This window comes from Protopterus annectens, chromosome 3.part1 (genome assembly GCF_019279795.1).
Source record: "Protopterus annectens isolate FY-2018-M chromosome 3.part1, PAN1.0, whole genome shotgun sequence".
NCBI classification, from domain to species: Eukaryota; Metazoa; Chordata; order Ceratodontiformes; family Protopteridae; genus Protopterus; species Protopterus annectens.
Window position 1 is genome coordinate 1,356,042,008 of NC_056732.1, and position 26,446 is coordinate 1,356,068,453.

Sequence of the window (26,446 nt, forward strand, 5' to 3'; positions counted from 1 at the left end):
AGGATGGATTTATACAGCATTAGGAGAAGCTATAAGGCCCTGCAGGACAGCAGTGGCAAAGCCTGCTCTGGATTTAGAGAAGAGAGGTAAATGGTAATGTTTGGTGAATGTATGAACTGAGCTCCAGGTAGCAGCTTCTAGAATGTCTCTGGTAGGAACCCCTCTGAGCAAGGCTGCAGAAGTAGATGCAGCCCTGGTGGAATGAGATCTGATCCCCTTGCGGACAGGTTTACCAAGGTGCATATAGCAGAAACGAATACAATGGCTTATCCATTTGGAAATGGTCTGCTTTGAAACAGCCTTTCCCTCTGCCCCTGCAGCAAATGCCACCAGTAATTGTTCAGATTTTCTTAGAGATTTTGTCCTGTTTAAATAGAATCTTAGTTGTCTGTGTACATTCAATGAATGCAGAATCTGCTCGCCCTTGTTCTGTGGATTTGGGAAGAAAGTTGGCAGATGAATGGTCTGATTAAGGGCCACACTAGATACCACTTTAGGCATAAAGGATGGATTGGTCCTGAGAGCCACCCTGTCCGGGTAAAAAATAATAAAAGGCTCCACTGCCATAAGAGCCTGTAGTTCTGAAATCCTTCTAGCTGAAGTGACTGCTAAAAGAAAAGCTGTTTTCCAAGGGAGAAATTTTAGGTCTGCAGTAGCAGCTGGCTCAAAAGGAGGTAGAGTGAGTTTTTCCAAAACAAAACTGAGGTCCTATGCAGGAGTTGGTGCTCTCCTGGGAGGTCTTAAATTTTTGGCCCCTCTGAGGTACTGCTTTAGCAGAGGATGAGAAAAGAGGGGAGGCTCTGTGTTGTAATGAGCTAAAATGGCAAAGTCATAGATTTTTATGGAAGAAAAAGATAGGCCCTTGTGAAGCATCTCAGTTAAGTATTGCAGAATCTGAGGAAGATTGGGCATTGTTGTGCTTATTCCTTGTGCTTGGTTCCAGGCACAGCATCTTTTCCATTTGTCAGCATATGATTTTCTAGTACTAGGCCTTCTAGCCTCCAAAATGACATCCATCACAGTTTTGCTGAGGGATGTAACTGGTGAAGTTAGTTGATTAGCCATGCTGCTAGATTCAGAGTTTGGAGCTGAGTGTGCAGAATTTGATAGTTCTGCTGAGACAGTAGGTAAGGTGTCTGAGGCAGGTACCACAGAGGAAGGTGCGACATATTGCGCAGGAGCAGGTACCAGTGTTGGCGAGGTCAGTCTGGAGCAATCAGAACCATTTTTGGTTTTTCCTGTCTGACATTTAGTAAGACCTTGGAGAGCAGAGGCAGAGGGGGAAAGGCATAGACTAATAGGTTTTTCCAGCTAAAGGATAGAGCATCCACTTTCCAAGCTTTTTTGTGATGAATTCTCGTACAGAATTTGTCCAACTGATAGTTTTGGGGTGAAGCAAAAAGATCTATGTCTGGGCTCCCCAATTTGAGTGTCAACATGCTGAAGATTTGTGGATCCAGTTTCCATTCGTGTGGGTCCATAAGATTTCTGCTTAGTTCGTCTGCCAGAGTATTTTGCTTTCCTGGTGGGAATTGAGCTTGTAGATGTATTTGATAAGTCAAGGCCATGTTCCACAATGCCATGGTTAGTCCTGCAAAGGGGGTAGGAATGGGTACCCCCCTGCTTGTTTATGTACCACATGACTGTGGTGTTGTCTGTCTTTATCAGTAGTTGTCCTGGATGAAGACAGTCCTTGAAGGCCGTCAGAGCATTCTGTACAGCTAGCATCTCTTTCTGATTGATATGTAGGTGCATTTGATTTGGGCTCCACTGGCCCTGTATGCATCTCCCTACCAGATGGGCCCCCCAAAGCTAAATCTGATGCGTTTGTAGTCAGGGTTTGGGAGGCAGGGTGTGGAATGAATGACAGTCCCTTGTTTTGGTGGCAGGCCTCTGCCCACCATAGGAACTCTAGCCGCAGGCAAGGAATGATAGGAATCATTGTTTCCAGGCTGTGACAATGTTGACTCCATAAGCTTTTTAGGTACCATTGAAGTTTCCTCATATGCAGTCTTGCATATGGAATTAGAAGAAAGCAGGAGACTATGAACCCCAAGGCCTGCAGAATTTGTCTTGCAGATAGCTGGGTTTTTGTGGCCACCTGTTTGAAGTAAGTCATCAATTGAAATTGTTTTTCTGGTGTAAGGTAAGTCATCTGGGCAGTTGTATTCAAGCTCGCACCCAGGAATGTAATTATTTGAGAGGGTACCAGTTGTGATTTCTTTTCATTTATGGCGTACCTTAGACAAGTTAGAAGTCTTTTTACAAACGCCAGATGTTTTAGAAGAGTGTCCTTGTTTTCTGCCTGAATTAGACAATCGTCCAGGTATGGATAAATTTGAATATTTCTTTGCCTGCAAAATGCAATTACTGGTGCTAGGAACTTTGTAAAAACCCTGGGCGCAGTAGATAAGCCAAAGGGCAGTGGAGAGAACTGGTAATGCAAATAGCCTGCTTTGAAGCGGAGGTATCTTCTGCAAGATTCCCTGACTGGGATATGCAGGTAAGCCTCTTTTAAGTCTAGAGTTACCAACCAGGCATCCTTGCCTAGCATAGGTAGTAACTGTTGGAGAGTCAGCATCTTGAATTTTGGAATGTCCAGAAATGTATTTAGAATGGATAAGTCCAGAATTGGACGCCATGATTTGTCTTTTCTGGGTACCAGGAAAAGTCTTGAATAAAAACCTGGTCCCTTTTCCTTTTCTGTTACTGGTTGAATAGCCCCATATTCATGAGGGACATAATTTGTTTCTGGGCCTCTGCCCACTGATTTGGAGGCAGATCTGTCCATCCGTCTGGGAATGGCAATGTGTGAAAATGAAACCTGTATCCCTGGGATACTATATTTAAAACCCATTTGTCCTGGGTAATCAGTTGCCAGTTTCGTGCATGAAGTGCCAGTTTTCCCCCAAAAGGGGCGGCCAAAAGATAAGTGCTTGGTGATTGCAGTGGAAAGTCACTGAGACTGTTTACCATAGGAAGGTGCCTTGTTACTTCCAGATTTGGAGGTGGAGGCACCCCATTGCTTTGTTCTAGAAGTTCCTTGCGACTGAAACCTGGAGCCTTTGGAATGTCTGAGTTTGACCTGAGCGGATCTAGTCTGCACTGGAAAGGACCAGTTCTTAGTAGGCCAGTGCCTACTGAACCAGGGTGGCTGCACTTGTAGGAAATATTTTACAGTTTGCATAGATTTAGCTTTATCTTCCATCTTTTTCAAAACTTCTTCAGCCTTATTACCAAATAGACTGCCGTGTTGTAAAGGAGCATCCAACAATTTTGCTTTCACATGGTCAGGCAGATTTTGCTCCTTGAGCCAAGCATGCCTTCTTATCACAGATCCAGTTACAGCAGCCCTGCAAGAGGTCTCCAAGGAATCAAAACCACATTGCAAAGTATGTTTTCCAACTTGTTCAGCTGAATGCAAAAAATCCTGCAACTCTATTTTCCACACAGTCAGAAATCAACATCATTTTCTGTTTAAGTAAACCCATGACATGCTGTTGATATTTAAGCATATGAAATTGACAGTTTAAAGCCCTGACTGCCAAGGTTGCAGACGTGTAAACCTTCTTACCCCATCTATCCAGCACTCTGGAATCTCTATCAGAAGGGGTAGGATTTTTAGCAGTAGACGCCTTAATGCCCTTGGGACCCTGAGAAATTGTTTTAGGGTCAGCAGTAGGATTTTTAAAGAGGAATTTGTGGGAGTCAGGAACCCTGTAATATCTGTCTGGCTTACTAGGAGCCGGAGGCAGGGAATCAGGAGTCATACTGGACTCTGAGAAAACATCATCAATAATGTCTAGAACAGGAGGTATAGCCAAAGGCCTATGCTGAGGAAGAAGGAGGAAATCCCCAAGTCTCCTTTTAGATTCTGAAAAATCCTGACTCTCCCAGTGAAAGTGTTCCATTAAGGTATGCAAAGTTTCTCCAAAAAAAAAATCCTCAGGAGGAGAAGCAGAAGGGATGGAATTTTCTGCATCAGAGTCCTCATAAGTGGAAATAGATAATTCCTGATCAGAAGAGGAATCAAAAGAAATAGAAACCTGATCTGAAGATTCATACTAAGTGCCTTGCCTAGGCCTCTTAGCAGTAGGGGGATGGGTACCCCTGATCAAGGTAATTAAATCCTCAGCCATTTTGATCATTTGTTTTTTAGGCATTGGGGCCTGTACACGTGGCCCAAGCATAATTTTTTTTAGACAGAGAAGTATTTTTGGCCTTAGTTTTGAAGATGGCATCGATTTAATATACAAATCTTTAGGCTTGAAAACACCCTCAGAAGCCAGTGCCTGCCCAGCGGCTCCGTACCCATCTAAGGTAGAGACATCTGTGGGTTCAATACTTAAAGTATCTTGCGGCATACCGGACTCTCAATGGGTCTCAGTAGAGGTCTGCGAATCAAAAGTAGCAGGTATCAGAGGCCGCGAATGTGCCTCACTGAGTACCGGCGAACCGGCGACTGGCTTAGGAGAAGCTTTGTTGTCTGTTTTGGACCTCGACGGTCTGTTTCTGTCTTTTTCTTTGTGTTTTTTAGGTATTCCAGTAGTCGGATTGCTAACTGACGACATTTCTGGATAGTTAAATCTCAAGCCAAAATATTTAGAAGCAAAAATATACCGACGTTTAATAGTGCGTTGATTAAATTTAGCACAAAACCAACAGCAAGGCACATTGTGGTCAGGGCCTAGGCAAGGAATACAGTACAAATGAAAATCCTTATGAGGTATTTGCTTCCCACAAGTAATACAATCATTAACTTTTACTGACATCGGTAAGGAGCAAGAAGTTTCCCCAATGGTGTACTTAGCTTTTAGCTGAAGACTTCGGCTCTGAAACTCGAAAACGAAAATTTCAGGAGTCGGCCGACTGGCACTTTGTGAACTGCTTCTGCTTCGGGCACGGTGTGGCAAAAAAGACTGATGTAATGGCGTCGGCTGCATGTTTTATACCCCTAACGACCTGACGTCATGGAAGAAGGGACAGCAACCGACGCAGGACCCAAGACTTTGTTAATCAGGCCGACTGAGGGCAACCTGCCAGCAGATTACCCAAACGTAATGACTGCAACAGTGAAACACGAAGAACATCCTCAAATACGGAAATTAAATTAGATTATACTGAAAAAGAACTATGTAAACTGGATCCAAACAAAGTACAGGGAGGAGGGGGAATTAGTAAGAATGACCTGAGAACACTTCAGCAATAATTTACAGTACCATTATATCTATTATTTAATAGGTTGCATAAATTTAGGGAAGATTCCTCAAGACTGGAGACATGCACTAATTAAACTTGTCTTTAAGGGAAAGGGGAGTAGTAAAAACTATTGGCTATACAGACCCTTACATGTCTACTTTCATGTTGGGGAAAAATAATGGAGATGGCAATACTGGATAAGTTATTGCCAGAACTGGAAAGCTTGGGACTTGAAACCATACATCACTGTGCATATTTCGAAAATGGATCTATTACTACCTGTGACCTGATGTTCTATAACAATGTAATAATATGAAAGAAAATATGCACTGTGTTCTAATTTATTTAGATTTAATTTCAGCATTTGATAGGGTCATCTGTAGTGAGAGTATGGAACAGGTGGAGGAGACCCTGGAGAGGTGGAGATATGCTGTAGAGAGAAGAGGAATGAAGGTCATCAGGACTAAGACAGAATATGTGTGTGTGAATGAGAGGGAGGATAGAGGAATGGTGAGGATGCAGGGAGTACAGGTGGTGAAGGTGGATGAGTTTAAATACTTAGGATCAGCAGTTCAGAGTAATGGTGAGTGTGGAAGAGAGGTGAAGAAGAGAGTACAGGCAGGATGGAGTGGGTGGAGAAGAGTGTCAGGAGTGATTTGTGACAGACGACTACCAGTAAGAGTGAAAGGGAAGGTCTACAAGAGGGTAGTGAGATCAGCTATGTTATATGGGTTGGAGACAGTGGCATTGACAAAAAGGCAGGAGTCAGAGCTGGACATGGCAGAGTTAAAGATGTTAAGATTTGCACTGGGTGTGACAAGGGTGGACATGATTAGGAATAAGTATATTAGAGGGTCAGCCCAGGTTGGAAAGTTTGGAGACAAAGCCAGAGAGGCAAGATTACGTTGGTTTGGACGTGCTGAGGAGGGATGCAGAGTATATCTGCGAAAAGATGCTAAGGATGAAGCTGCCAGGTAACAGGAAAAGAGGAAGGCCTAAGGCAAGGTTTATGGATGTGGTGAGAGAGGACATGCAGGAGGTTGGTGTGACAGAGCAAGATGCAGAGGACAAGAAGAAATGGAAACAGATGATCCACTGTGGCGACCCCTAACGGGAGCAGCTGAAAGAAGAAGAAGATAGGGTCATACACAAAACACTGATCAATAAATTAGAACAACTAGGTATTGATGTACTCTTGCATGGCTTACAAACAGGACATGACGAGTATCATACAGCAAGTGGGCTGGTGAAATTCTTGGTTACAGTCAGGATATCACACAGGGCTCTATCCAAGGCCCATGCTTGCTTTGATTGCATCTTTCAGATCTATCTTTTTCATCTGAGGTGATCTACAGTCTGTATATAGATGACTTGAAATTGGCTAAGCTGATTACATGCATTACAGACAAAGACAAAATAACTCAACAAATCCACTATTTGGGCACAGGAGACTAATATGCTGATAAATACATCAAAAACTAAGCATATGAGATTTCTGAGACATAAACTGAAAGGTGAATATTTAATTCAGCATACAGTGATTGAAACTGTAGATTAATTTAAGGACCTAGGTATATGGGTAGATCCAGTTTTGAAATGTTCATATCATATCAACCAACTGGTTAATGACAGTTACAGAACTACAGGCTATGTAAAAAGATTTATAAAGTCTAAGTAATCAGAAATAATGAAGTCATTGTTTGTTAGTTACATTAGTCCCAAACTTGAGTATGGAATTTCAATATGAAAACCTTATAAGAATACAAGCATGAGTAAACTGGATAGAGGAAATATACCAAGGACATCCACTGATGTGAAAATTTAAGTTATTATGAAAGATTAAAATATCTGAATTTGTACAGTGTCTCAAATATATATTTAAGAGGAGACTTTATTCAGGTATACAAGACATTTATAGACAACTGCCTCTGGAAATGTTTGGGGTTATCAAAAAGTAGTAAAGAATCATCAGACAGCCTATGCAAAAGATTTTACAGGAATGAGAAGGATACCAATTGATTTTGTGAGAGAGCAGCTGATGCATGCAATAGACTACCAAATTACATTAAAGCAAGCACTAGTTTACACACTTTTAAGAACAGCCAGGACACTTATTATGGGAACAATTGTTTTGGTATATTGACAGGCTACAAGGGCATTAATGCCCTTGCCTGAAATATTTGTGCATGTGTATGCACATATATATGTAGGGAATTCTCACATAATGGAAAATGATGTGGATTACCAAAAACTTAGCGTGCCCATATTTGGAGAAAGCAAATCATGAACAGACTTTGTAAATACATTTTGGGATGTGTACTTTATTAGAATGTGCACTTCCGAAGGACTTGATGTAGGTCTACAATTATTTTGCTCCAGATGACAAAAATGTTTGGGAAAGACATTCAAAAAGAAAGAAAATATAGGCTGCGGATCTGTTTTTTTTTAAATTGTCTTTTTTCTTTTCTTTCTTTTTTTTTTTTAAGATCAGGCATCTGTTCCTGTCCAATGTAGGACATTTTAGCATAGCACAAACAAATGATAGAACTGTAGCAGCATGCAGAAAAGAAGACAGCCTTTAACCAATTTTATAACTACTCTGCAACTTCAATTAAAGCATATAAAATGTATATTTAAAAAGCAAATATTTATCTCTCACACATTTGTAATGCAGTTATCTATTCTGCTGAAGTCAGTTATTAACATTTCCACAATCAACTGAACCAATGCAAGTAATACATGTTATAGGTTCATAGGTGTGTACTAAGCTAACCACCACAAGGGCCTTCTAACAAGTTCTGGTGCTCCCGATAAATGTAAGCAGGGGCTTGGGAAAAGAAACATCTACAAGCAGGGGCCTGGGAGGTGAACCATTTATAGGCTACCTGTGTCCATTAGAGACATAGGTGCCAAACTAGGGATGAATTTCCTATTCCCCATTAAACTGTCCAAGATGCACTTGATTTGAGTTAGGCAGGAACTCTGCTTCTCATAGACAGGGAGCCTGCTCCAGAGATGGGGTAGTCTCTGGGATACATACCTATCTCTCCAGCAGTCTTGTTTATATCACTGGCAAGGTTTAAGTCTTCAGAATGGCTAATTCTGCTGCGGTTTGTTTTGTGGACATGCAGGAAGTCAATCAGGGTGGACTCTGACAAAGCCTTGTATGCCAGGCATAGAACTCTCCTCAAAAGGCTTTAGGAGACAGAATACACGGATAGAGCTTTAATACAGAGTGCACAGGACATGTTGCTTGCGCTCTGTATTGTGGATGTTCCAGTTGTTGGATGTGCCTGGTTAGGCACATACTAAAGGGGGCACTGCACTCGGTTATAGGTATAATGAATCCTGAACATAGTGGAACAATGACCTCCTTAGACCTAGATGCCATGCATTTGTATACAAGCTGCACGGCATTGAATGATTTCCTCACTACTGTAGACACTTGATGCTCAAAGGCTAGATTACTGTCTGTGTGTGTCCCAAAGTCCCTGACTACTGGGTTGATGCTTAGTGGTGTGTTGTCAATATGATAGTTACCCGAAGAATACTTGTATGCACTTCTTGTCATTTAGTTTTAGTCCGTGAATCTGACACAAATTATTTGTCTTGTGCCAACCTGCCCTGAAGAACACAGTGTCAGCTGGGGAATTCCACGACTGCTCCTAATTTTAGTCTGCAAATTTGGTCAGCCAGAGGCCCTTGACACTGGCCTTGACTTCAGAGAAATAAATGCCAAAAAGTAGAAGTCCCAGAACTGATTCCTGAGGGACTCTGCCTGCGAATAGCCTCTTTGTAGAGGTGGAATGTCCAATTCTAATTTCCTGGGTCATGTATGTGAGCCAGCTGGATATCCATTGAGTGACATAAGGGTTTACACCTAACCTCTTGAGTTTATCAACAATGGCAGAGCAGGGTATTGTGTCAAATCCCTTGACCAGGTCAAGGTATGCAGTGTGAATTGTTTTGCCCTCATCTACTGCTTTGGTGAGCTTCTCAATGAAGTCCACCATTTTGAGTAGGCATGACCTGCCCTTAACGAAACCATACTAATGTCTGCAAATTTCCTATGTCATTATTGATCATTTCAATAATAACTCTTTCAATGGCTTTGCATATGAGACTAGTGAAACTTATAGATCTGTAGTCTCCAGGGTCTGTAGATGGTTAACCTTTGTGCAAGGGGATGACTGTTGCTGTTCTCCATTCATGAGGCATAAAGCCCATTTTGTAGGATACAGTTAAATAAGCAATCACAAGGGGACTAATAGGTCATGTTTCATGCTATTTAGAAGGTATCCTGGGATTCTGACTAGGACCACTGATGCAATGTTCTTGGCCTTGGAGAGAGCATTGAGAACCTGTTCGCAAGTGATAATAGGGGGAGTTAATTTGATGATATTTCCTGAGCGGAGGTTGAAGGGGAGAGAGGGGCAAAGCACACCTGAATTTGTCTGCCAGTAGGTTTGCTATATCTTTAGGCTCAGTATAGGTGGCTCTATTAACAATGAGCTCTGTACACTATTACATATTGCCTTTGAGGATGCGGACATAGCTAAAGAATGCCTTGTGAGAGTCCCTGGCCCAGGAGGCCAAATTTACCTCAAATGTGGCTTTGGTAGACTTTATTTGTCCTACAAGTTCTTTCTTTAGTTTGACGAGACTGCTTTTATCTTGCTGGGTGCTACACATTATAATTTCTGCCATGATTTTCTTTCTTCTGTTATACAGCCTAGGGATGTCAAGATTCCACCTGTGTAGCCTGTTTTCTGGTTTGTTCTTCCTGGTGAGTACAGCTTCCTCCATGCAGCTATTAATATGCTTGCCTTGGATTTCTGTGAACAGTCTCACATACCAAGCAGTGTTTCTCAGGGTTTATGGGGACTTGAAATTTTGCTAGTGTATCACTTAATAGTAGGATGTTAACCTTACAGTAGTTACTGAACATTCCAGGGTTAGCTGGGGTTTTGGGTTTTATTTTTACTTCGAAGGAGACCATGTTGTGGTTTGACCTTACCAGAGAAGACATTACACTATGGGAAGACCAGAGCCAGTATAATTGCGCCCCTGGTCAGCATACTGCCAATCTGGTACAGGGTGCTTATGCTTACAAAATCCAGGAATCTCTGTGCTTGCATGTTTGGTGTCGTACATGATTCCCAGTTAATAGTGGGGTAATTAAAGTCAAGCATAAATATGGTACTGGGATCAATGGTGAGTGTTTTCCATAAGCTTAACTACATGTTATGGGTTTCCTGGGTCATAGAAAGGGACTTATAGGCTGCAAGGAAGTTGTATTGGATTTTGCCTTTGGTGATGTCAAGTAGCTGGCACAAATGTGTGAAAGACATTATAAACTTGCACTGCCGGTGTGCTTTCCGCAGGTTGAAACCATGTCTCAGTGACTGCAGATGTGTCAGTATTCTCTAGGGTGAGTAGAACTTGTAGGGAGTGGAGTTTTTTGTTTAGACTCCTAGCATTGAGCAGTAACACCTTTAGATTTTCTTGGTTTTGACTTGCTATGTCGGAAGTGCTTTCAGTTTGGCATTGCCTAAAAAAGGCACTATGGGGAGGGCAATGTTTTAACTAATATTTAAAAATCTAGAGGGAAGAGGTGCAAACCATCCCTGGCAAAGCAGCATAGTCTGTTGAGCATCTCATTCCATGCAGACAGATACTGCACCCCATTACAATGACACCAGAAACTAAGCCAATTATTAAAGTCATTCATTTTCTGTTCATATTGTGGCATCAGCCTTAGAGAAGATAAACTGCTGCTCAATAATATGCTCACACCAGCCTTGGACACATATTCTGAGAGCTCCATGATGTCTCTCTTCATATAGTCTAGGGAGGTATGTCTCAGGTCATTTACACTCAGACGGGCTATGACCGAGTCATACTTGTGCTCATGGTCGAATGAAAATGGCAGATCCTGGCCCCTGATAAGCAACTGACCATGACTTTCTCCTTACTCTGCCTAGTGAGAGGGACATCACTGTATCTCACAATGGAGTCTCCACTGATGAGAATGCTGGATTGAGTGGTGACTTATCTTATAGGCTTAGAAGTAGAGGCTCCATGAGATGTGGCTGTACATGTTGATATGGGGGTTATTTTGAGAGAGTGCATTCGGGGCTGCTGCAGGTATTTGTAATGAGTACTTCATCTAGGAGGTCTTTGGGGTTTAGGAAGGTTACATCTAAGAGCCTCAGCATATATGGGTCTATGTTTCTTCTTTGAATTATGTGCGATGTGTGCAGCATATGTACTATTCACAACTTGATTGACATTAGGAATGCTTTTATGTGAAAGCTTTGCCTCTAGTAACATTGTGTAAATACATTTCTCACATACCTTATCAGTTTGTTTGAGAATTAGCTGGCTATCAGTAAACATGAGGCAATTTCTACATTGACTCAAAACACCCATATCCTTATTCTCCAAGGTGGTAATGGAGATAGTGGGAAATTTCATATCCATGGCAACAGGCCCTTTTTTATGGATTACATGGTTGCAATGAGAGCATAAAGTAATGTCAGAAGAATCTGGTTTGCAACTCTGTAGGCAGTGTTTGTCACTGCAAACTAGTGTACAACTAGGTTTTAGTGAAATTTCAAGGGTGCTTTTACAGGAAAAATTCCAACTCAAAGTGTCTGCCTCTATACAGGGCAAATGTGCCAAATACTTGAGGGGAAACTACTAAAGTAGATTCTGATTATTTATAGATGAAGTATTTAGGGAGATAATTTGAAGTTAGGTTAGACAACAGCTAATCAAGCAGTGTTTATTGAAAAGAAAGAATTAGCTTTGTCAAGAATGACTTAAAGAGAGGATTCACATGGTTGGATACTGCCTGGCTACTACTAGTGCTGATCTCACCACAGCTTCATGCTGCTAGAATACAATGTCCCTTTGATTCTTCTGTCACCAGAAGCGAAACAGTAGAAGCAATCCCCGATCTTGCCCCAGATGATGCACAGGTCTATAGGACTGTTGTAGCCTTTTCCTGGTAGATGTCTTAAATAGCAACCAGACCAGTCAGGAAGGTCGGTCACAGACGCTGCCAAATCAGAGACAATCAAGAATCAATGCCTTCTGCTCCTTATCTCACCAGGAGCAAAATATAAGCACAAATTCCAATCTGGCACCTATGAAGCAGTTATCAGGATTACTGGTGATCATCTGTTTCCAGAAAAAAAATTCCCTATACTCTTTCTATCACCAATAGAGAAACGGAAGCATTAATCCCTAGATGATTGCGAGGCAAAATGTGGGGTCTCCAATAAATGGTGGTCTTGGACTAGATGTTGCAGATTTTAAAGGCAAGAAAGAAAAATGGGATAACGTTGTAAGAGTTGCAGTGTGCAATAAGCAGTTAGAAATGAAAGATAAGGTAACTCAAGAATATAAGGTAACTCAAGAATTAGGAATCTAAGGGGACAGCTACTAATTTTAAAAGAATAAGACAGATTGGAAGGGGGTGGGCACTTAGTATTCTGGCTCTATGGAATACAGCGAGATGGCCAATAATTTTAAAAGCTTAAGGGGAGTGACTTCACAAAATGATAATTTTGTGCCTACTGATAAAAAAACAATGAAAAAGGAGAGAGAAGGAAATATTTGGTGAAATTAACATAGGGGACAGCCAAATACTGAGACGGTTGAGATTAAAAAATCAAAACCTCTAGGGTGGGAAAAAATTAATTACTGTATGACTCACAAGAGACATAGATGTTGTCTCTTTCCCATTTTAAATATGCAATTTAAAGCTGAACAGAAGCAAAACATAGTGTGTAAAGAAAATACACCACAATATACAAAAAGTACAGTTTTGTACCTACCATAAATGTAGATGTCCGAACTGGATAGCATCTGCAGTCATAACAGCTGGGTTGTCCTGTCGTCAGGCAGCCCTTCAGTCGGCCGGATTCCAAAGTCCGGGTCGGGCTGATGTCGCACTTCACCCGACGTCATCTCTGTTGGTTCGGGTATAAAGGCATCAGCCGCCATTTTCCTCAGTGTTTCTTGCCCCAGATGCCAGAAGCCCTCTTGGAAGGCTAAAATTTTTGGATAGAATGCCAATGTTTCCAAAAAAATAGAGGTAAACACAAAAATAAGCATGTATGTACATATATACAAACAAATACACCATAAAGACTCCCCCAGCTAGCTATTAGGGGGTAAACCTAGGAATACCACAGAGGGAAGGAGGGAGGTAATCCTGACTGCAGATGCTATCCAGTTCGGACATCTACATTTATGGTAGGTACAAAACTGTACTATGTCCTTCATGGATGCATCTGCAGTCATAACAGCTGGGTAGAATACCATAGCCAACTAGGGAGGAGGATAAAGGAAGATTATGGTGTGTTTAGGATCCCTTGCAGTACAGCAGTGGCAAACCCTGCGGGATCTGGAGAGGCAAATTATAATGCTTGGCAAATGTATGCACGGAGGTCCAAGTAGCTTGGTCAATAATGTTTTGGCTGCCACTCTCGTAAGAAGGCTGTGGTAGTGGCTGTTGCCCTTGTAGAATGAGGTCTTATGTTCTGTGGAATTGGTTTTCCATGGAAGGAGTAACAGAATCGAATGCAATTTCCTATCCATTTGGAGATTGTCTGTTTGAAATAGCTCTTCCTTCCCTTCCTGTTGCATAGGCTACAAACAGTTGGTCAGTCTTTCTGTTGCTTTTGGTTCTGTCCAAGTAGTAGCGTAGCTGTCTATGTACATCCAAGGTATGCAATATTCTTTCCCCTCTGTTTTGTGGGTTGGGAAAGAAGGTAGGAGGTGGATTGCCTGGTTTAAGGACACTCTGGATACCACCTTAGGCATAAAGGTTGGATTAGTCCTCATGGAGACACTATCTTGGTGGAAGATTAGGAAGGGTTGCACTGCCATTAAGGCCTGTAGTTCTGAAACCCTCCTTGCTGAAGTAATTGCCAGTAGAAAAGCAGTTTTCCATGACAGGTGTTGTAGGTCTGCTGTTGCTGGTTCAAAGGGTGATAGTGTCAAAGGTTTTACATTCTTGATTCCTCTGAGGAACTGTCTGAGCAAAGGGTGTGAAAAAACAGGTGGATCAAAGCTGTATTCTGCTGAAACAGCTGATGCATGTATCTTGATGGAGGAGTAGGACAGGCCTGAATGGAGAAGTTCGCCAGATACTCCAGAATGTTAGGCATATCTATGTTTGACACATCTTTTCTCTTTCAGAAAAGTGACAAACCTTTTCCATTTTCCAGCGTTTAGTTCCTTGTTGAAGGTCTGTGCGGTTTTCAAGAATAATGTCTTTACTCTTTGGGAAAGTTCTTGATTAGCTGCTGCTATGTGATGTTCCATGCAGTCAGTTGTAACGCTTTCAGGTTTGGATGTATGGTGCTGTAGTTGTTCTGAGTTAGCATCAAAGGCATCAGGGTATTGGCCACATATTGTTCGAGACATGCTCCTCAGCAGTGGGTACCAGTGTTGTCTTGGCCAGTTTGGAGCTATCAGGATTATCCTTGGATGTTCTTCCTTGATTTTTAGTAATACTTTGTGTATCAAGGAAAAGGTGGGAATGCATATGCTGTTAGGCCTTTCCAGCTGAAGGAGAGAGAATCCACTTTCCATGCTAGTGGGTGGAATGTCCTTGTGCAGAATTTTTGAGCTGGTGATTGTGAGGTGATGCGAATAGATCTATCTGAGGCATTCCCCATTTCTCTGTGATGGTCTTGAAGATGTCCGGTGCAGGTGCCATTCGTGGGCATCTGATGTGGTTCTGCTTAATATGTCTGCTAGAGTATTTTCTTTTCCTGGTACAAATATTGCCTGTAGCTGGATGTTGTAGCTGAGTGCCAGGGTCCACAGCTCCAAAGTCATTCTGCATAGGGGTATGAATGAGTGCCTCCCTGTTTGTTGATGTACCACATGACTGTGGTGTTGTCTGTCCTTATCATCAACTGGCCCTCTTGAAATGGTCTGAACTTTTGAATTGCCAGTTTTACTGCCAGCATTTCTTTTAGGTTGATGTGCAGGTGAAGTTGATCCTGAGTCCACAATCCTTGCAGCGTTTGTCCATCATGTGGGCCCCCATCCCAGGTCTGCTGTTGTGATGTTCTGGCTTGCTTGACATCTGAAAGGGAAGGCCTGGGTTTGACTGGCATGCCTGAGCCCACCATAGGAACTCCTGTTTTATGCATGGAATTAGTGGGATTTCTGTTTCTAGGCTGTGCCTGTGCTGGGACCATAAATTCCTTAGGTACCACTGTAGTTTTCATATGAAGTCTGGCAAATGGGACCAAAATTATGCATGATGCCATGAAGCCCAAGGCCTGCAGTACCTTTCTTGCTGTTAACTTGTTCAGTTTTGTTAGTGCCAAGAAGTAAAGAGGAGTTCTTTTGTTTTGTAGTCTGTAGAATGAATGCCATTTGTCTTACTGTGTCGAATTCCGCGCCCAAGAATGTCCTTGTTTGGGATGGTATCAGCCTTGACTTTTGTAAATTGACTGTGTATCCCAGTGCTTGTAGCAAGTAAATGACCCTTTGTAAATCTGTTGTCAACTTGCTTTTGTTGTCCCTTGTAGCAGGCAGTCGTCCAGGTATGGGTAAATTTGAATTCCCTGTAGTCTGCAATGGGCGATTACTGATGCCAGGCATTTTGTGAATACTCTGCGCGCAGTACATAAGCCAAAAGGCAATGCTGAGAATTGATAGTGCTCTGATCCTGCAAGAAATCTGAGGTATCTTCTGCAGATTGGTCGAATGGGGACGTGCAGGTATGCCTCCTTGAGATCTAGAGTTACCAGCCAACACTCCTTGCCCAGCATGGGAAGAAGTTGCTGTAGGGTCAGCATTTTGAATTTTGGTACAATGATGTATGTATTTAAGGTGGACAGGTCGGAATTGGTCTCCAACTTTTTCCTTTCGTGGAACTAGGAATAGTCTGGAGTAGAACCCCTTTCCTTGCTCTGCTGTTGGCACTTTTTCCACAGCTCTCATGTTTGCTAACTCCATTATCTGTTGTAGAGCTTCTGCTTTTTGATTTGGAGGTAGATTTGGCATTCCTCTTTTGACTGGTAAAGTGTGGAAGTGGAATCGGTAACCTTGATCTATGGTTTGTAAAATCCACTTGTCTTTTGTTATGTGGTGCCAGTTCTTTGAAAATAAGGTTAACTTTCCGCCTAGAGGAGCTGCTATTTGTTCCCTGGTAGGCGGATTTAGGATTAAGTCACTGTCGTCCTCTGTAGGCACCACCTCTAGATTGGTTTCTGCCTCTGGAACGTCTATTCCTGCCCCTTTGAAATCTTGTGGAGTCAGGAAAGGACCAATTTTTGGCAGGCCAGTTCCTGCTAAACCTTGGGGGTTGAACCTGCAGGAAATCTTTAACCGTTTCAACTAATTTTGCTTTTTCTTCCATTTTCTTTATAACCTGCTGGGCAGGTGTACCAAACAAACTTGTCTTATCCATAGGAGCATCTAGCAACTTAGCTTTAACATGATCCGGAGCTTGCTCCTTTAGCCATGCGTGCCTTCTTATCACTGTGCCAGTCATGGCTGATCTAAATGAAGCCTCCAGTGCATCATAGCCACATTTTAAGGAATGGTTACTAACCTGTTGTATGTTATTTACCATTTCTAATACATATTTCTTGTCAAGAGATTCATCAGTGGTTAGCTTTTTAGTTAACTGATCAAGCATAAACTCTTGGTATTGTATCATGTGAAATTGACAGTTTAAAGCTCTAGCTGAGAGAGTAGCTGAAGTGTAAACCTTTTTACCCCATCTGTCTAATGACCTTGCTTCCCTTTCAGAAGGAATAGGGTTTTAGCTATGGTCGCTACTGCCTTGGGACCCTGGGATATAGATTCGGGTCTGCAAGAGGGGCCTTGTAAAGGTGGTGATGAGTATCTGGCACCCTGTAAAATCTGTCTGGTTTGGCAGGGGCTGGGGCAATGAATCTGGAGCAGAGCAGACATCATTGAAAGCATCATCTACCACAGAGAACAGGAGGTATAGCTAAGGGCCTGTGCTGTGGAAGGTGTAGAAAGGTTCTAAGTCTTTTCTGGAATCTGAAAAATCTTGTTGCTGCCATTGGAATTGCTCGCATGGCATGTAAGGTTTCAAAGGAGAATTCTTCTGGAGGAGAAGCAGCTGGAATAGATTCTTCAGCATCAGAATCTTCAAAATTGGAGAAAGGGGCCTCTGGCTGGTCAGTTATGTCTGATTCATCAGCCGAATCATCAGAGGACACTGGCTCAGGGCTCTGCCCTAGGTCTCTTCTCTGGGGGCTGAGAGGCCCTGTCTGGGTGAGATTGAGATCCTCTAATTAATGAAATTAAATCTTCTGCCAAAGTAAGCATTTGAGAACTAGAAGAGGGCCTGGTTGAAGGGGGTTAACAGGCACTGTTTTAGAAGTCTTGGCTGCTTTAGCCCTGGCGAAGGCCTTAATGGACATGGCTGCTGGAGGCCTAGCAGCACCACGTGCTGGGGTAGAGACATCCAAGGGAATGGTGTCTGATAAGTCATTGGCAGCCGTGGTGGATAAAACTTCTGAGGTCGGTTCAAGAGTTGTAGCAGGGGCCTCAGCTGTAGAGATAGATTCAGCTGTACTTTGATCAGTTTTCTCGGTTTCGCCGAAACCGAGACACTCGCGTTTGTTTAAGCATGGTTTCGCCGAAACCGCTGGCCATGAGTGTCGGTCTTTATCTTTGCGTTTTGGCAGAAAGTGTAGTCGGAGGATCCGGACATAATGTACGCAAAATCAGAACCGAAAACTGTTCTGCAACTCCGACCACGCCTGCCGTCGGTTGAAAGAAGCACAGGCCGAACAGGCTGCTACGCCGTGGGCTGGGCCTAAACAAGGCAGACAGTAAGAGTGGAAATCTTTATGAGGTATTTGTTTCCCACAGGTTAAACAATTATTAACTTTTTCTGACATCGGCTGAGGCAAGAAAGAGTCCCCAACGGGTACTTAGCTTTAGAAGTCTCGGTAGTATTCGGTAGAAGTAATCTGGATCCGACCGACCGCACTTGCGAACAGCTTCTGCTTTGGCGCCACGCGGCAAGAAAGACTGAGAAAATGCCGGCTGATGCCTTTATACCCGAAGACCAACAGAGATGACGTCGGGTGAAGTGCGACATCAGCCGAAGCCGGACCCGGACTTTGGAATCCGGCCGACTGAAGGGCTGCCTGACGACAGGACAACCCAGCTGTTATGACTGCAGATGCATCCATGAAGGACATCAGAAGAAGGCAATAAAGCAATACTAAATATAAGAAAGCAAAAACAAACTATAATTTCCCTCACAGCAGACTACAGCAGAGCCTGGGTTAGCTTTTCCAGTAAAGTCTTGAAATGTTTTATTCTACCCCTTAAACAGAAGGTTTAGTTCCTACCTCCACCCTCAGTTCACAGGTAATTAATTACCCTTAATTGACCTATTCTAATTTCTGTGTGACTCACAAGAGACAGCTGTGATCTCTTTCCTATTTTTAATATATAACTTAAAGCAGAATACAAGTAAAACACTGTTAGGGAACATAAGTACAGAGACTCTGCCCAGATACTCTATAATACAATAATTTAAAAATGAATTCACATATCCTAAAGAAAATTATATTTACAAGTGTTTTAGCTTAACAGAAAAATTATTTTTACAAGAAAGTGTTGTAGTTTCAGTGAACATACTCATTTGGAGAGACACAATCCTTGATGTAAGCTTTTTCCAGTGCTTGCAATGTCTTCACCACAGCAAACAACTCAGCCATATTGTCATACCTGAAGGGAAAAAAAGAGAAGCATTATCTTTAAGAAATAGTAAATCAGGTATTAACTCATTCCTTTTTGCTTTCTTCTTCACTCACCCCTTCACTACTTCAAATCTTTGTGTTTAATGCAAGATTGTCAATAAATGAGAACTAGGGAAAGTCAGAATTAAAATGGTGAGTAGAAATTTTGGCAATTACAAGGAGTCAAATGTGCCCAAACTATCAGATAAGATATTAGACCTGGAGCACACGTCTGTGTGGGTCTTTGTGTGTGTGTGTGTGGGGGGGGGGGGGATTATGTAATGAGTTAGGAATAACTGGGTTAATTTTACTGGAAGAGTAATGGTGTTAGTGTGTCATGTATTATACAATGCATGTCTATACACTGTGCAGACACAAATGATCCAAGAATACATTCTTCTAGTAACGCCACATACAAATTACTATTATAGTAAGAATTCCCAGTAATATACAAATACAGTAAATAAATCTTTATATGATCAAACTACACCATGATAGCATATAGTAATAAGAAATATATTATCAGTGCACCTGAAGATGTGACTTTTTTGTTTTGTTTCATTTTTGTTTTCCAGTGCTCAGGACTGCTATCCCAAATTCCTCTCCCCTGTAACACTTCTAAAGATACTGCTGATAAAACAACCTGTGGACACTTAAAGGTCAGTGTAAACTCATGAAAACAGTAACATATTGAGCATGTGTATATGCTTATAATGGCAATGATCACCAAGTACAACAGATCAGTAAAACTTCAAGAAGGTAGAGGTGAGACTCACCATAACCACATATATTTGAGAACAAGATTGTGGCCGCATTGCACTTTGAATAAAGAAGAAGGAAGACATTTGTCTTCTGGCTAGACTTCTGAAGGAGTGTCAACACTCCTTTTCAGGTGCTGCTTCCCCAAGACATCAGCCAGAAAAGCAGCTGTACATGAGTGTGTAACTCATACTACTTCTGTTAAAGGGGAAAAGGTGGATAGCAGCTTCCACTTCTACAATAATCCTGTACTTGAAATGTACAGTTATGACAAATACCATCAAACAGCTTTGCTATATTCATCATAAGCATTACTGCTACAGTAAACTCCAAATAAAGGGAGGAAAACAAAACAGTAGGTATATCTTAAAGTACTAACTCTCCAACCTATGGTGGAGGTTACAGCATGCCTTTCAATGCAGCAGCTGTGAAACACTCACTGTACGCAAACAGCTAAAACAACTGATGAAAAAGTTTTAGTAAATTAATGGTGTCTTTCTTAACAAACAAAAAGAAAAACAAGCTAATATTAGCTCATTGTGCACAGCTCAGTGTTCTATTTTTTACTTAACGATAATGAACTAAACCAACAAATTGTGCAGTATGAAATTATGTCAAATATTTGTTACTATGCCATGTTTGACTGATGAAACTTTTACACTGCAGAATTTAAAAGACTGAAGTTTTGCTGGAAACTTGCACCCATGCATCGCAGTGCCTGTCGACCTCCTATAATTTGGTAGTTAGGGAAGTAGTTCCATTTGCCACACCCATTTTACTGCACTGGTCAAATTATGCTTTGCTTTATGAATAAAGTCAGTGAATTTATGGAGATGTAGCACTGAACAGGCATGCCTTAATTCATTTACTAACTTTATTCATAAAGGCTGGTCACGGTAAACACTTCATAAATTAAATTAGTGAATGAACGTGTAGAAGTGTGGTCAGTGTTAAAACTGCATTCACTACCTTTATTCCTAAAGGCTAACTGCAGTAAGGTTTTCTAAAACAATTGAAAATAATTATTTATTAAAGCTAAAACGTTGTATTCTACTTATAAATGACTTCAATTTTAAGTCATTTAAGAGTACAGTACAGAGATTTTAATCTTCTTGGGGCAGACCATTTCAATGTGTTAGTTACTAACTTAAGCAGACAATTTCTATTCATTAGTCACCAATGTAAGCATGGAATTAATTAACTTCTAGAGCTGACCATGCTTGTCTATAATTTCATACATTTAGTAACTTCATTATAAAATGGAGTCACAGGTATATTTAAATCATGATTCTACCTCTAAGACTTTCCTCCTGAAAAAGAATGTTGTCTCTTTTGGCTTTTCCCGGTTAGGGGTCGCCACAGCGGAACTCTGGTCTGCTAAGGATTGGCAATAGATTTTTACATGCAGAGTTGCCGGCCCTGATACACAACCTTCAATGAAGGTACGCCCATTCACGCATGTCTCCACACAGAAGACGCTCTAGCTGAGAATCGAACAGGACAATGTCTTACTGTGAGGTGACAACGCTACTGCAGCACCACCACTGCAGCTCAACCCATCTTAGTATGGCTAAAAGATACACACTTAGACACTGATAAGTAAAAATAACTCATGTTGGATGTACCCCATGGGCTGCAAAATAATAGCTCTAAATATCCATTCTTGAAGGACAGATACACTGCAAATCTGTGTAATTAACACTATTCTTGTGAATATTTTGGTATTTACAGGAAGCCATGTTGGAAAAATGCCATTCTACAATACAATAGTATGCATCCTAGACATATTTTTCCAAATATTGTAAAAATCAGTATACTAGGATATCGAGAATATGTAGCAATCAATTAGAAAGAAAAGGGCAACTTGATATCATGATTACACTATTCCTAGAAAGAGGCTATCCTATTAATGTTATAGAGATAATTAATAGAGACTTCATGCCAGTTGATAATGACATGGATTCAGTCTTAAATGAAGAAAGCTCCAAGAAATATAATAAATTAAGAGTTTATGATTCTAGACCTATAAGGAAACATAGAAATATTAAGGCTACTAGATTTAAAGTTCCATTTATAACAAGATACACTAATGATAATTATAATATAACAAATATAATAAGTAAGAATTGGAACATTTTAACTACTGACCCAGATATAAGGGTTCTAGTAGGAAATACACCAACATTTAGCTATAAGAATAGCAAGAGCTTGAAGAGACTGTTATGTGATGAAAAATTAACACTAGAAAATGCTAATGATAACATCTTGCAACTAGGAACAAAGCCATGTACCAAATGTAACATGTGTAAACATGTTACGAATGAAATAGACTTTAAAGTACCAGGTTTAGACTATCGATATCAGTTTAAATTAAAAGCAACATGTGATACAACTAACGTTATTTACTTAGCGACATGTCAAAACTGTGATGCATACTATATAGGCTTGACTTCAAGAAGATTAAAGGACCGCATTTATAACCATGTATATGAAATAAGAAAACAGGTTCAGACTAATGCATTAGCCAAACATATCACTGAATTTCAAGATCATACATTTAAGTTTCGAGTGATAGATATAGTAACATCTTTTAAAAAAGGGGGGATAATATGCTACATTTGTAAAATGTTGAATTACAATGGATTTTGAGGCTCAAAGCCCATCTAACACCTGGTCTTAATAGTATGGTCAGCATAAAACCTATTCTGGCTTCACGCAAATAGATCATAGCGACTTAGTCTTTCATTTGATGAATGATTATTCATGACAAATTAAATTCATTAAATATGTTTTAATATAGACTTTTAGACATAAGTTATAATGACATGAGGATTTATTTCCATACACATTATTCATGTGCATATATTCTTATGAATTATAAAACTCTATTTATATATATTTATATATTAAAATATTTATCAAAAATTTTTATACATGTATACATATATATTTTTTATTTTTATTATTAAAATTATATATAATGATTTGATTTTTCATCATCAACTAAAGTCACATTTATTATTTATCCATAAAATATGCTATATGAATCATGACCTATATTTATATTTATATATAATTTGATATATTTCATACATTATTATTATTATTAGATTTTAGTCTTAATAGTATTATCTGGTTTTAGCCTTAGTATGAAATAAGGAATGCACATCAATTTTATTTATTGATTTATCAATTACATATATATATTTAGTACATTTATTATTTTTCTCCATATTTTTTCTTTATATAAAAATTTTTAATAATTTTTACATTTAAACCTATGCCATCCAATAAGATAGCAGACACCAAGATACATCTATATAAAAAATGAAGTGAATATCCTTACTGTTAATATACTGTACTATTAAATTAGAGCTTTTATATTTGAATGAATAAGTATGAATATTGAACATCATATACTGTATATCGATACAAGTGCTTATATTGGTTTACATTATATTTGTTTACAAATTATATGTAGAATTATATAAACTAAACAGAAATGAATTTCATTTTATTTTAATTTAGTTTAAATTAATTGATGTTATTGAGTATTTTGTTGTTGTCATATATCTTTAAAAAGGGTTTTGAAGGAATTGCTCTTTACACTAACAGAAATTTAATTGATTCGAAAGAGCGGGAAATTAAGCAATTTAAAACCTTAATTATGCTATTAAGACCTGTATATAAAAGAGTATAACTTTTTATTGTGAACTGTAACCTGAAGAAGCATACTTGGTGTATGCGAAAGCGCTTGTTATTCGTGTAATAAACAGATTTTTATTTCATCATATCGTGGTGATACTTGGTTGGTGCTGTACTTATGGCTAAAAGATACACACTTAGACACTGATAAGTAAAAATAACTCATGTTGGATGTACCCCATGGGCTGCAAAATAATAGCTCTAAATATCCATTCTTGAAGGACAGATACACTGCAAATCTGTGTAATTAACACTATTCTTGTGAATATTTTGGTAGTATAGGAAGGGGATTAGATTATGAAGGTTCATCAACATTCCCAGGTTGCCAAGTAAATGGAGGGGTAGCTGAGCTCCTCTTGCAGTTCCCTCAATAAGATGGCTTGAATTGGAAGGTCACGTAGGTAAAGACAGATGTGTATATCCCAGAGTCTCAGAAGGAAGAACAATGGTGTCAAGCATTTGGTGAAAACCTTAGTCACAAAGAGGCCAAAGGATAAAAAAAAAATTATTGCAGGTGCTTTCAACTGCAGATCTCAGGAAGTTCCCCATGTGTTCTGTGAATGAGTACATGCAGGTAAACCAATAATTGCAGAGAAAACAGTTTTTATTTTTTGCCAGCACAAAAACGACTAAAATGACAGGAAAGGCCTCCACAAATTATTTTCTTCTTACCATGAACAGTACTGAATGATATCCTTGACCCTTTCCTCACCAACTGTTACACAGTCTACATATCATCACAGAATGTGCTGGACAGAAATAAAACTTCTAAGCACTGGGGGAATGCATCCCAAGGGAAGAAGCTTCCTGAATTCTACTGTATGACGTGATGTGATTTCACTATGTCTAAGGTCAGTAAGGTCTCATTTTCACAAAAGCAGAAGGTTCTCTCACCAAGTAAGCTGGGATAAGGGAATGGGGCAGGGTGGAAAGACACTGCTGCATTGGTTGAAGAGGCTTTCCCTGTCTGTCTACATCCCTACTGACCACCTTGGTCCTTATGCCATATCATGTCTGCTATCTCTTCTGGATCCTTCTCTCTTTTTTTTGTATTTGTCAGCACTAGTCTGTTTTCTACAAAAGGGTTACTGCTTGATAACATACTTCCTGGGATATCCTGGAACTGGAGGGTGAAAAAGCTGTCTTACAGATTAAAATATTTTTCTTCTCCGGCTTTTTTTTTTTAATCAGTATTTGAAATCTTTACAAGAAAGCCATGGCTTACATTATAAGTGACTGCACTCTGTGGAAGAAAATGTAATAAAGATGGTCTGGGTTTATTCTTCCCTTTATAGCAGTGGTCACAAATTACATCCTCAGGCAGAAGGTAGGGGATTCAAACCAAGTACCTCAAAGGGAAAATCTGCATTGTTCTAGAAATCTGGCTATGAGACAGACATTTGCCTATAGTCAAAATTACTATTATAGAAAATATATACTGCAACAGTATTTCTTGCAATGAACATCTATGAATTTACATTTCTACCTCTCTTACAATGTTAAGGCACTCACGGTTGTGTAAGAGTTCCTTCAGCTCAGCCTGTCAGTGGCATCAGATGACAGTTTGCTTGGGGTGGGGGGGACAGTCAGCAATCTAACATAGGCAGCTTGAAAATTAGAAATCCCACTAAGAATAGGGCCTTCCAGGACAGGTACTTTAACTCTGCAAAAGTAGCAAATTTGAAGGAGGGAGAGCAATCGTTTCTATCATGAGGTAAATGTAAATACCCGAAGAGGATCATTAAAAAGGGGCCTGATGTGGAAAGTGCCATACAGGTAGGCTTTACAAAGTTTAAGTGAAGCAAGTGTCTGTTCACAAATTAAAATTGGGAACCTTAATACAAGAATAACTCAATCAAATATTTCTAATAACTCAAGAATGAAAGGAACATGGGGGTGAATAGGAATCCAGGCACTTTCTGGATACCCAAAAAGAAAAGAAGGTCCACTTATCTATGCAGATCCTCTTTGGGAGAAGGTCTTTGAGAAAATGAAATGACAGAGACTATACTCTGTTCAAAAAGGCAAGACTGGTCTCCTACCAGTGGAAATGGAGAAGCCATGCAGTCAGTTTTAATGAATGTTGGGTCTGGGTTGAATTTGACTTATGGGTGTATCGCAAAGTTTTGAAAGTTTACAGGCAAGGCAACTTCTCAAGTAAGGATGGGACAGGCAATTTGATGGGGCAAAAAAGGAGCTATGAGGATGACTTGAGACATTTTTTTTCTGAATAAATCTAGCTTCATCATGCAGTTGATGGTTTGCGTCCCACAGCCTCCTTTTAACTACTCTGTAACTCTTTGCAAGTCACTTAACTAGATAATGCTCTCAGGCTCCCCCTGAAAAGCCTCTGCCTAGGGGTTGGCCCAATTAACAAATTAAGACAATATACTACATTTAAAACACACACACACACACACACACACACACACACACACACACACACACACACACACACACACACACACACACACACACACACACACACACGAAATGTGAGAGGAACAGAAAGATCAACAACATCCTTGGGCTGACACCTCCATAAAGGAGATCAGAGAAAAGTACTTAGGACAGTTGTTTTTGGAGATGCAAAGACACTTCAATCAATGAAAAACTTCATGGCAACTGAAGTCTCAATCTATTTGTGGGGCATTAACAGGCAGTGACTGAGCCTGCCCACTAGACAAATGGCCCAATAAGGAATGTATTGACAAAGAAGAAGCAATGAGGCTTGATGCCCCACTACCAGGCCATCACAGCCTCCCTGGAAAGCTGGTAATAATAAGTTTCTCCTTGGTTGACAATGCACCAAACTGCCATGTAGTCTGAATAAAATGCAATGACTTCTTGAGGAAAGGAGTCTTGAAAAAAACACCAGAATGAGAGAGTCTTCATCTCTAAAATTGTTATGTGGAAAGCTGAACCACCATCCTTCTGTAGTGCCCCCACCTCACAGCACAGATTCACTGGGATTGATACCTGAAGAACCTGTAATTTAAAGGGATCTCCTGCCA

At 40.4% G+C, this 26,446-nt stretch overlaps 1 protein-coding gene across 2 annotated transcripts in view; it reads right to left on the bottom strand.

The window, feature by feature from the left end:
* The window catches only part of VPS28 (VPS28 subunit of ESCRT-I), an 870,107-nt gene that overhangs the window by 619,640 nt on the left and 224,021 nt on the right, over positions 1-26,446 (bottom strand). For both annotated transcript variants that reach the window (XM_044067388.1, XM_044067387.1), the window contains exon 5: positions 18,868-18,957. In XM_044067388.1, the coding sequence (XP_043923323.1) occupies positions 18,868-18,957 (90 nt within the window). The remainder of the gene's footprint in view (positions 1-18,867; positions 18,958-26,446) is intronic.